The sequence below is a fragment of the Mizuhopecten yessoensis genome, unplaced genomic scaffold (genome assembly GCF_002113885.1).
Source record: "Mizuhopecten yessoensis strain PY_sf001 unplaced genomic scaffold, ASM211388v2 scaffold6893, whole genome shotgun sequence".
Lineage (NCBI taxonomy): Eukaryota > Metazoa > Mollusca > Bivalvia > Pectinida > Pectinidae > Mizuhopecten > Mizuhopecten yessoensis.
Window position 1 is genome coordinate 864725 of NW_018406777.1, and position 12600 is coordinate 877324.

The window sequence follows — 12600 nt, forward strand, 5'->3', positions numbered from 1 at the left end:
ATTCATAGCTCTGACCTTGACCTTTACACATGTATCCTCCTTTGATAACAAAGTTTAAGTATGTCCTCAGGATAACATTGTCACTGAATTCAACAAGAACTAGCATTTGAGCACAGAAAACAAAATAATATTACCAATTTCAACATTTTTGATAAATTTTTGATCAGTATTGACAACATTCATACATCAATAAATCATGTTGCAATATAGATATGTAAACATGATGTTACTTACCTTTGTGGTTATTACATAAAAACACATTCACATTAGACACACACATCTTCACAGATATTTGGTTCTCAGGTGGCTGTAGATTGGACGGTGGTATATTTAAAGTTCTCTCCCTTTGATCAGCTGGCATGGTAACAGGACTAGCACGGGATTGCTGTTTCCATAACAGTGATCCCAGGAAGTGTAAGACAGTGTTCACAGTCAGGGTAGACCACTCTATATGAGTATTGCACAAATCAGCATCCAATGTCAGATCTCCACACCTTTTGTTACCCTGTATAATTGGACATTAAAAAACTGAAATTTTGAAAGTTGTACTTTTCCAAATAAAGCTAAAAAAAGTGCTTGTAAGACATGAATGCCCCAGCTCCAATGCAAATCATTTTTAGAAAAAAATCTATAAATAGAAATGGTGACCTTGACCTTTGGTTCCTGAAATACAAACCCATTCGAACTATTCCTGTACTTGACTTTTGTATAAAGTCTAAACAAAGTCTGATGACAAATGAGCTGCTGGAAGTGATGGTATAATAACAGTGACTTTGGCCTGACCTTAGAATGCTGAAACACAATCTCATTTGCAGAATTCTCGTTCTTGACCTAAAAACGGCATGGACATAGATATCTTAATTAAGTTGTACATCTTTGACAGTTTGAGATGGCATTTTGAAACGGAGCCAATATACACAAAACAGCATAAAAAGGGCATCAAATTTTGAAATTATTCAAAACAAATTAGTTGACATATTTACTCTCCCAATGCCCGTTATGAAATAGTGGATGACTTTGAAATCAAAACACTGACCTTGAGATAGAAAGTCCCAATATATAAAGGATGGTCCCAGAAGTGAATTTTGTTATGGAGACGGTCCATGGTTACTCGAGCGTCCATGTGTTGACAACTGACCGTCTGGACCTCAACCTTACAGGATACATTGTCCAGCCAATGCAGGTCAGGGGACTCCGCTGTAACAAATAATCTCCATATTTTAACCCTTATTGGTGATCTAATTTTATCATGATTCAAAGTAACAGCATTGTTCTATACCCTTAAGTGACATTTACCTCAATATACCACACCGCTTTGTCACCAGGACCTACCGTTGTCATGTGGATCAATTTCCATATTTTTTATTATAAAAAATCTAACTGACGTTGATCCCAGTGTTGTGGCAACTAGCTCTTTACCTGCTGGACATCCAGTTTTCTCCCGTTAGACTCAGACACTTAGTTCTATTACGGAATTCCAACATCCAATTCAAACTTTGTTATCTATTTCTAAACTGTTATGTAATTTTTACCAAAGGTCATTATTTTGCTTTAAATATCTGTGAGCCCTGTTATATCTCCTTTATATCATCCTAAATGAAATCCCTGAAAGAATTGGCTGCTAACATGTACTGCAAAAAATCACCTCAAAAACTCCTATTGTGACACACCGACAAACCCTTAGGTGTTACAACTGATCTTGGAATCTACCTGAAAAGCGCATTTAGAAAACAAAAATAATTTTGATCTCTACATGAGGTAATGATTGCTGCTAAACATGGCACAGGCAAAGATAACACCTGCCACAGGCAAGGAGTTAAACCATTTACAATCCATATTTGATGGCTAAGTCGTAATAGGTTCCACATACCTGTTATGGAGGGCTAAATAACCTTCACCACCTTGTTTTCTTGACCCCCAAATGCAGCCCTAGACTTACTTGTTACAGATGGCTCAACGACAGACTCCACCTTGGCTTACTGGACCCCCAGATGCAGCCCTAGACTTACTTGTTACAGATGGCTCAATGACAGACTCCACCTTGGCTGACTGGACACCAAGATGCAGCCCTGAACAGGCTGCAGAGGAGACAGACGATGACAATTCAGTCAAAGATACAGAGAGGCAAAGCCTGCGTCTCCGACAGTAGTCAATGGCCATAGATCTACAATACACAATGGTGCACATTACAAAAACCATTGTCAGGTAAACATCATTCAATGACAGGTAATTCAATCTCCAAATACTGTCAGGTAAACATCAATCAATGACAGGTAAATCAATCTCCAAATACTGTCAGGTAAACATCAAACACTGACAGGTAATTCAATCTCCAAATACTGTCAGGTAAACATCAAACAATGAGAGGTAAATCAATCTCCAAATACTGTCAGGTAAACATCATGTAAACATCAGGTAAACATCAATCAATGACAGGTAATTCAATCTCCAAATACTGTCAGGTAAACATCAGGTAAACATCAAACATGTTAAGTAAACAGTAAACTCTGCCAAGCTCACACAAAAAGTGTTCTATTGTCTTCCATTAACATGCAGTAATTTTTTTAAATGAATAAACTAGATCTATTTTCCAACAATTATCAAAAGAAATTCTATGAACTTATATTAATCACTCTTGTTGGTCTGAATGGAAGTGCATGGTGTGTTACTATGGGAGGAAACTGTAGTACCCCGGAAAACCCAAGTGGTCTGGCAGGTGACCCTATAACTTTTCATGCCCGATTAGGGAAATGATTCCCTGCAGTCTGTCTCGATTACCCATGAATTTTAGCTTAAATTAGCCTTCAGTATGCATTCTTATAGATGTATCTCAATAATGGGTACAATTATCACCGACAGTCTGTCCAGCTCTCAAACACTTACTTGAGAGGTGAGGAGGATGACGTTCTACTCGGTCGGATTTGGGTGTCAGTACTAGGGAGAGTATCAGATACTCGTGTTACTATCGACGACCAGTACTGGATCTCCTCATGATGGTAGTGGAAGAAAGCGCCCTGGACAGCTACGTCCGACACAACCTTGTACTTATTTAACTGGAAACAGATTGCACAAAGAACATTATCTTTCCAAACTATATCATTTATCACCTATAGTATAAACTAATTTACTATCACTGGAGCACAAAAGCTTTGTCTACAAAAACCAGAGTTTCAGCAATATTCATATTTGTATTGCCTGTCCTCTTGATAGAACTATCAAATTCATATATAACTTATAATTACCACCACACACACAAGACCAATGACATATAAATGACTACCTGTCAACTCTCATGTTCTAGGTTTGAGTCTCGATATGAATATCTAATGCTCGTATAAATCTTCATGTTCTTTGAAAACATTTCACAAGTATCATACTGTCAACAAAGTATCTGGCAGTGTGAGAGGCCACACTACCAATCATTAGAGGCTGATCAACCAAACAAGCCTCTGAATCGCTCACTATCTGATTGTTTAGGACAGCATGACCATCTGACATTTACTGTGAGATCAGTTTAGACAGTCAGACTATACTGTGATAATCAATCTTTTGCATCCAGAACTAATAAGCTAGTATCCTAGTGACTGTACGCTGCCTGCTGCAGGCGATGCATGTACATCCCAAACTTCATCAACTCACTCTTTAATATTTTAAGAATTATGGCCTGTATAAAACATAAGAACAAAAAAACAGGGCCCAGAACCTGTACTTAATCATTGGGTCTCGTTTCATTCATTTTGAAACAAACACAGTAATGTTTTCAACAAATTTGCTTGTACCACTTACTTCCACCTTGATATTAGACTTCAACAAAGCAGCAAACCTAGCTTGTGGAGACTCGGTATGGAAATCTGTGAAAATAAACAAATTTAAAACTTTCCAACAACTATCATTTGTTCATTGCCAACAAAAGAAAATCTCATGAAACTAGATACATTTCCCAATTCAACAAAAAAAATCATGTTTACTGACCTGCATCGAACATCATGAGAAATTACCTAGCTTCTGCATCCATTTCATGACCCACATTAGTCAACATAATATGTTCAGTAAATGATCAAAGTAACAAAGCTTAACTTAAATGTCATGAAAAGAAAATTGGTATCTCTGAAGGCATGGATTTTCCAAGTTACAAGTTGGACTTTGGAGAGTTGATGATAAACTCACCCTCCACCAATAGGCCACATATACTCTGCTCCTCTTCCGAGGTATTGGTGTTGTTCTGAAACTCCATGTGGAAGTTTCTCAGTCCGACTGATAATGTCCTATAACAAAGAGAAGTACAATGATACGTCACTCCTACAGAAACAAGGGAAATCTACATATCAAATTTGAGAAAGATCCCTCCAGTACTTCCCGAGAAATAGCGATAACAAACCTTCAATGTCAAAATCCAAGATGGCCGTCTGTCAGCCATTTTGTTAATCCAATCAGTCTCAAAAAGGAGCAGGCACAACCGTAGACTAAGGGGAACATACATTTCAAATTTGAGAAAGATCCTTCAAGTACATCCTGAGAAATAGCAATAACAATCGTTCACTGTTAAAATAGAAGATGGCTACCTGTTGGCCATTTTGTTTATCCAATCAGTCTCAAAAGTAAACATGCACAGCTACAGACCAAGGGGCACCTTCTTATATAATTATCAAGTTTGATAAAGATTCCTCCAGTACTTTCTGAGAAATAGCGATAACAAGAATTATTTAAAGATGGACGACTGACGGACGACGGATGAAGGGTAAAGGGATAATTGTCTAATTCCTATTGACCAGGTCCAAGTACAACAAATGTACAAAGTTTCTCAGTCTAATGGCCGACAATACCTAGTATACTAGAACAAGAAGACATAAAAAGTCTCTTGGTCTTTCTGATAATGTTCTGGAACAAAAGTTGTAAATTTAATAAATTATAAAAGCTTTTTTCAGTCTTTCAGTCTTATTGAAACAAAGAAAAGGACAAATTTTCTCATTCCTACTGGTTTATCCAACAAATTCACAACTGAACCATATATTGCGTCTTATGTTTGCTGTCATACCTCTGAATGTTTTGTCTGACAATCTTCACATCCAAATCCGTGACATCTAGACCAATCTCCTGAAAGCAATAACAAAAACATCTCACTTTTAACATCCATCTCAGTATGTGCTGTGTTTGATTATATACACCACTTGCAAACATCAAAACAAGATATTTATTCTATAATTTCCATTAACCGCCTATAAGCCCTGGACTTGATATCATTATAGGGCCTCCTCCTTCAGGTTGATAGTTATATGACGTACGACAATCTGTATCAATCATTAACCCTTTCACCACTGTAGACTATAATGGACTCGTCCAGATCAATGTATGGTAGAGTCTACTAAAGTTACCTAGGGGTGAAAGGGTTAAATGGATACCATGTTATGCAGTAAATAAAACCATATTATATTTTACTACCTCATGTAATAAAACCTAAAAACATTAGAAAATCCAAAAAGACAATGTAAATCACACTGAAGACAATAGACAAGATATTGAGATGGCAATGCCGAAAAATAATTTTTTTAATGACAGTAAAAGAAAACAAAAGTAATTCTGTAAATATTTAAATACATTTTCATAATGAGAAAATAAAGAACAAGTTGTTTCCATTTCAATTGAGATTTACGATTCTCCTTATGAAGTTTTCTCGTTATGCTAGCAGTCACCTTACAATGAAAACGTCTTATTTCATTGATTGGAAACATGTTTAAGATCCTAGATTTACAATTTAATATTTATCAAGAAGCAGTACTTAATTTAAATTTCTTCATAATTCAGAGATCATTTAAGAGGTTTTCACATGTATGATACATGTGTATATCCATAAGTAAATCCATTTCAGTACAGAAGTATACTGATCCTTACTTACCTGTGGGATTAAATCAAAATTGAAAGTTGAACGAGTGTTGGTGATGTTATCTGAAAATATATGAAGAACATTTACAGCGGTAATAAATGCTATCCCATAATGCAAAAGTGAAAATGTTCCGGTTATGGACATTCCCACTGATTTTGCTGTGATTACTAATTACTATAACCCTTTCACCCCTATGCAACTTTAGTATAAGACTCTACCATGCATTGATCTGGATGAGTCCATTATAGTCTACAGTAGTGAAAGGGTTAATGATAAATTAATTCATATTCAGTTGGGAAAATATACAACATTGTGAAAACATCATAACACACCCTGTATATCTATTCATCTTAGATTATAATGGCACTATAAACAATATGTGTAGTTATCACATCATAGCCTGACCAAAACAGAAAACCATTCCTTATATAATTTACAGTACCTTTCTGTGAGTGGTTCAAAACAATTTTATTCACAAGTCTGAGCAGCGGACAAACATTTCATTTTCAAAACATCTTAACATGTGATTGGTTCAATAAAATTAACAGCCCAAAATGTCCATAAGCCTTGGTGAACTCGGCCCACACCTACTACTGATGACATCACACAATTGTGTATAGTCTAGGGAAAACTAGCATAGCCCCGCCCACATGTATTGTAGTCAACATCATGGAAAATAGCCCCGCCCACATGTATTGTAGTCAACATCATGGAAAATTGATAAGTCCTACGGTAAAGTTATGAGATGATAACTTTGGTTTGCAGGAAACAGTGGTTATTGAGTGAAAGTCAGTGACGACTAAGTATTAGAACACATCGACAAACTGTATCAAACCTTAAATAAGTACACACGTATTTAAGTGTTTGTCAGATATATCGATTTTGTTTAGTGTTTTCAGTGTTTTCACATAAGGATTCAGCAGCGTTTTTTTAATTTTCATGCCGATATGAACACCAATCAGTTACATCCATATTGCACGAAGCCCGCAACCGTTCAATCCATATATTTATATTTTTATTATAGAACAATTGTTTAGTTTTATTTATTTGTTCTTAAATAATTTATTTATTTACTGCGTTTTGTATATCGTCTTCCTTTAAATGACATTGACTGAACAGCCCTATTTGAATAAAATTGGCGTCAATGATTAACTGTAGTCATTTAAACGTTTGACGCAGGGGGCATCGCCATGTTATTCGAAGTGAGGCGACAAGACTCTTAATGAGCAAGGTTAATCTATGACGTCATAAGTAAACCATGTGTTACATCACGAGAGTTTTTGCTTTTGTACTCAAATGAAATGCATTTCTGCTGGTAATGTTCATATAGTGGGTTGCAGCACAAATGTAAATATAGACCAAACAACTCCCATATTGCTGTACCTGTGTTTTCACGGTTGTTTTCTGTCTGTAAAGCTGATGTTGTCCTCATGGCCTGAATGCTGGAGAATAAAGCTGAAATAGAGACGCACAGTAAAATATTCAAACTTAAATATATCACACAAGAGCCTCACAGGACCTCTATCATTCACTATGTTTGCTGTACATGTGTGCAACTTGAAATTTTATGAACCAAAAAAATAACAACATTATTTCAGATCCAAGTGAATATTTTCTGTAAGCTTTGCTTTTGATCTGAATGACATCAGAAATTTCATAAAATGTCTCGGCCACAAACAAGCTAGTTAAACCTATTTTAGACCACAAACAGATGTTTAAGAAATCATTGTGATAGATATCAGCCGATAGATCCTACCTTCTGTCATCTTAGCTTGTGGCTTGCTCATTAGAACTCGTATCATCTGGAATATGACAAAAACAATACGTTGTGACTACTATGTAGTGGTCTTGCACCGGTAAAATCCATATTAGCCCAGAGCTACTTTCTCCCTTCATTTGGAACAATTGTAAACTGAGTAAAATCTCCCCAAACTTTATTCTTACACTTTTTACCCTATAGAACATGAGGACAAATCCAACACAGGAATGGAAATTGGGATATGTATTGTTGTGAAATTAATATCCATAGTTGTGACAATTATCTGTATATTTGTGAAATTTACATATAAATGAATAGTTGCAAAATTTATATAGTTGCGTAATTGACATGTGCAGTTCTAAAATTGATACAGTTTCAAGGTTGTGATAAAAACGATTGGGTGAATTCAATGCTAAGCACACATGTATTAATAGAGCAAAGACAAACATCTGACTTGATGAAAATATTGCAGTGTACAGTTCTTTTTAATTGTACTTCTTTCAGATTTTATCACTTAAAAACAATTTTTAAAGTGTGAAATAACTTCATGTGATGTGATGTGAGTTGATGTGATGTGATGTCACACAATCTTTATATTATTTTGAAAAAACAAAACCTCCAGCATTGAATCCATGATGATTTATGTCTATCCGTGTGAGTTAACTCTAAAGTATTAACAACTCAATCAAGATCACAACTTATACTTGAGTGACCTAAGTGGATATAAATCCTTATCATCAATAGTCAGAAATCCAGTGCTAGTGTATTTTGTTGCAAACTGATTTTGCTATCTTGAGTATTTGCCCACATCATACATGACTCGACTGCAGTAGCCATCTTCTGGTATATAGTTGTATGGGATGTCTGCAGGTTTTCTATACGTCATCTAGGATAGAACACCTTTGCAGTCCATTTCAAGGTTAAATATTTCACCTTCATTAACGTTGTCGATGTATGGTAAATTTATCCTTTCGGAGGTATTTCCATATCTGATAAACCTGATGTTATATTGAGTGGAAACTGTTTTCATTCAGCTAGTAGTTGTAAAAAGCATGCAAGGTTAAGTGATCAAGTTTGCATCAGCTGATTTCAACATTGCTTTCTCAGTGACCTTGACCCAGATTGCCACTAATCCTGTGACGATCTTTAACCTGAAACTGACCTTGAATTGTTTGATGTTGTCCTTGTGAGCCTGTAGATGTACAAATGTACTTAAAGACATCTCCGCAAGACACGGCTCTGTCTGCTGTTGTTCCTGTAACCATGGAAACAAAACAAACATTATTACTTTTGTTACAAAATTATCTTTAAAAACAAATTTTATTCTAATTCTTGAGCAAAAGCAAACCTGAAGCACCTTGCCGTCAAATTTAACTACAGCAGAGTCTGTAATTTGAGCTGGCTGGCAATATAATACAATACAAAAGCACAGCTTTATTCATACCCGATATTTAGCTTATACAAAAGATTAACACAAGGTGTAAGAGTCCTGATGTACCTCTAAACTAATGCAAAGAATTTAAACATTTAATACAGAAGTAGGTTTTCCAGACGTACCTCTGAAACACTTCGGAGTGCACGACAGCTAATCCCAACAACGTCCATGGTCAAGTCATAACTGGAAAACAAACAGATCATATCAAAGATCGTAAAGATTTCAAAACTATGACATTCAGAAAATAAGAGAATAACAATTAAAAAGGTTCTCTTTTTTCTAACAGTGATCAAGGAGAAAGTAATATTTGAAAGGTTATGGGAAATATGGAGACTTATATACTCTGTTGAAATTAATCTAGGAAATATAGCTGAAATCAACTGGAAAATTGGTGTTATACAAAAATAAATATACTTAAAGAGATCAATGCAGCTTTTGGTACACTAACTTACCACTGGTTGACCATGGATATATCTAGAGAGAGGCTCTGGCCCTCGGCGTGGACCAGGCAGTCGGGAATCATGGTGTTTAGCAACATCAGGGTCAGGTTGTTCACCCTCAGACCTATGTACTGTAATCACAGGGTAAATCATTTTATTATTAACAGGTTTATACAGCACAACCAGTTAAAAGGTTTTATGTGGTGTGTTGCAATGACTAGTACAATATGTAGTTAATAAAGGTATGCACATTTAGTTGCTATATGCAAGATGATGATATTGCTAACTTAACTGTCTTTTGTTGAGTATAAGGTTATAGATTTGCGAGAATGAATCAATCATATTAAACAAAAATGTATTGTAGTGAGGACAGGGATACATGTTAGGTAACAATTCGGAACAAACAATTATATATGCTTGCTGATGTATTTTATCTATACATGTACCTGTAAGTAGTAGGCTATTTTAGGTAGGGTTACTTTCTTGGGATGTCGTTGATTGGCTTGAGTGGAGCCAGAAAAGGCGGAATTGTCCGTCGGAAACTGGCCATCCTTTCGTACATCTGCTTGGATTCGAATATCGCTGATACAGATCACGAGGGGCTTCCTGTGGGAATACAGAAAATCACATGTAAACCAAACTTGATAATCAATTCCGTAATTTTAACAACATATAAGGTATTCCTGCTGTATGCAAACCATCCTGCTACTTTACAGGTATAAGGGTAACCAGATATATGAGATAAAACATTATAAGGGCTAGTGAGAAGGATCGTGTTGCCCAGCATTGGAAGTTTTTCATTAGTGCTATGTATCACAGTTTAACCTTTTCTGTTATTTTCTCTCAATCTGTTGGAATGGTAGACTACATGTTATCAACTGTAAATGCATCACCTGCTAGCTTTTGATCAAAACCCCACGCTGCTTTCAAAATGAGATTGTCTTCTGGCCTATAAGTAATGTGTCAAAAAACAACATGACAGATTTCTTTTTCCTGACAGTCAAATGTTCATCTGATCAAGCTCAAGATGCAAAACGACAAACAGGAAGAACCTACCAGTATTTATGTAATTTTGAAACATCTCAACATTACTTTCTAGTAAATTGGGACAAGTATCTTTAAAGGTAAAATTAAAAATGTCTGCCAGGTGGCTATTCTTTCCTCTAATTAATCTCAAAACAATAAATTTAAACTTAATATATAGTATTAAAATCTTCGTTGTATGAATATACAGCATCAAGCCAAACGTATTCGTGGTTTCCCAAAATTAATTCTAAATTTCATGTGCTATTGAAACAAAATTTTACATACTGAAAGATACATGTCTATACATACATAATGTATAATAATCTGAGAACCTTTTCATACATTTGTGTTGACAGGTTTTCAAGGTATGACAAGATATTCAGATGAAATCAATTTTACTACGCCATTTTGTGTTACTAATTAATGGCAGTGAAACATTTTTTTCCGAGAATAACTCATCATATTTTCAATTCCTTCCTAAGAGAAATATGAAATTACTAATTCCTTCCTAAGAGAAATATGAAATTACTGTCAGGAAAAAACATCAACTAATTCTCTTTCAGTGTGTCCAATTTCATTTCAGTGGTGCAATAATTAACTCCAGGAAAATTCAATAAAGATAGAGATGCATGAACTATAGAGTAAATCCAGGCAAATGGCACATACATCTGGCACGATACTGCATCTTTTGTAGCCGGTTTTAATCAGAGTAGTAAACCAATTTATTATCAATTGCATAAACAGTCTATAGTTTTATTGGACTGAATACCCAAATCAGGTGAGAACACAACTAGTACATAAATAGACATTGTTGTTTTCAATCTTTTATAATGGATGGATTCAAGCAGTTTTATCAATCATATATCAAAAATCCTAAGAATTTATGACTTTGAATGCATACTTTACATTGAAGACATTTAACATTTTGATTTCAATGATGAACAGATTATACTGATTATGGAATTTATAGTTGGAATTGGAAAGGGCAAACCGATCGACTTTCATTATAACCGATCATCAGCCTACACCAAGCCCTAGGATCCTAATTCTAATATAAGAATATAGAATATATAGGTAACAGTGACCTAAATTTGATATCTTGTTGTAGTGCTCGGCAATTCAATTCTATATCTATTTTAATGACTTGGATTTGAGTACTAGTTTAATGGAGCTAATAGCAAAGTCAGATAAGATGTGGTAGAGAAGGATTTTTGGAAAGAAAAGGTAAACATTTAAAATTCCAATCCACTAATATTGTGGAGGCATGAACACATTAAGGATGTAACTATTCCAACTTATTAAATTCAACTAAAAAAAATATGTTTTCAATGACAAGTATGCTTGTTGCCTTTGACAACCTGGCTTTTTCCTTTATGACCTTACTTATTTAGCAGAGAATCTTTTCTTGATATAGATGCAATGTAAGTCTTACTGTGTCTGAGGTTTGTCACACAATTTTACTAACACTTCAGATGAAGTTGAACTTCTGTATAAGTCTTAGTTAATATTAGCTATAAAGTGCCAAGCTCAAATGTCAATAAGATAAGGTGGGGGTGTAACAAACAGGATCTAGTGAAGCCATTAGTAGGTCACAAGGAAAGGCATGCTTCAAATCAAATCAAGGTCACATGTACTAAGACATCTATAATCTGTTAGACTTCATGTATACCTATCTGTATTTCCCGTATTCTGGCTTGTGCCTTGGTCATCAGCCTCCTCACACCAAATGGAGTCCAATTTCCAAAAGGATAATTCAAAATACTAAACCATGCTAAAGTCTGACATCCCGTTCATCAGCAGTGATTATTTTGACATTTACCCCATTTTTATCAAGCTAAGCTTCTCAAAGTACATTACACCCAGAATGCCATCACCTGAATTTCTGCAACAACTGTAAAAGCATGTTGGTCTTCCCCTTTTATGCACTTAATCTACCTAATTTAAGATCATCTGGGCCTGCTCAAAGCTTGATCAACTTAATGTCAAATTAATACAAAAATAGTAAATATGTAAATATTGGCCGCAATAAGTGCCCAGGGAGCTTAAACATTTAAATGCC

At 35.3% G+C, this 12600-nt stretch overlaps 1 protein-coding gene across 2 annotated transcripts in view; it reads right to left on the reverse strand.

The window, feature by feature from the left end:
• The window catches only part of LOC110452815 (protein KIAA0100-like), a 61520-nt gene that overhangs the window by 44006 nt on the left and 4914 nt on the right, over positions 1-12600 (reverse strand). For both annotated transcript variants that reach the window (XM_021501505.1, XM_021501504.1), the window contains exons 4-17: positions 9962-10121; positions 9528-9646; positions 9198-9258; positions 8803-8895; positions 7638-7683; positions 7265-7336; positions 5894-5943; positions 5036-5094; positions 4168-4265; positions 3787-3851; positions 2884-3053; positions 2010-2164; positions 1037-1197; positions 235-505 (exon numbers count right to left, since the gene is read on the reverse strand). In XM_021501505.1, the coding sequence (XP_021357180.1) occupies positions 235-505; positions 1037-1197; positions 2010-2164; positions 2884-3053; positions 3787-3851; positions 4168-4265; positions 5036-5094; positions 5894-5943; positions 7265-7336; positions 7638-7683; positions 8803-8895; positions 9198-9258; positions 9528-9646; positions 9962-10121 (1580 nt within the window). The remainder of the gene's footprint in view (positions 1-234; positions 506-1036; positions 1198-2009; positions 2165-2883; positions 3054-3786; positions 3852-4167; positions 4266-5035; positions 5095-5893; positions 5944-7264; positions 7337-7637; positions 7684-8802; positions 8896-9197; positions 9259-9527; positions 9647-9961; positions 10122-12600) is intronic.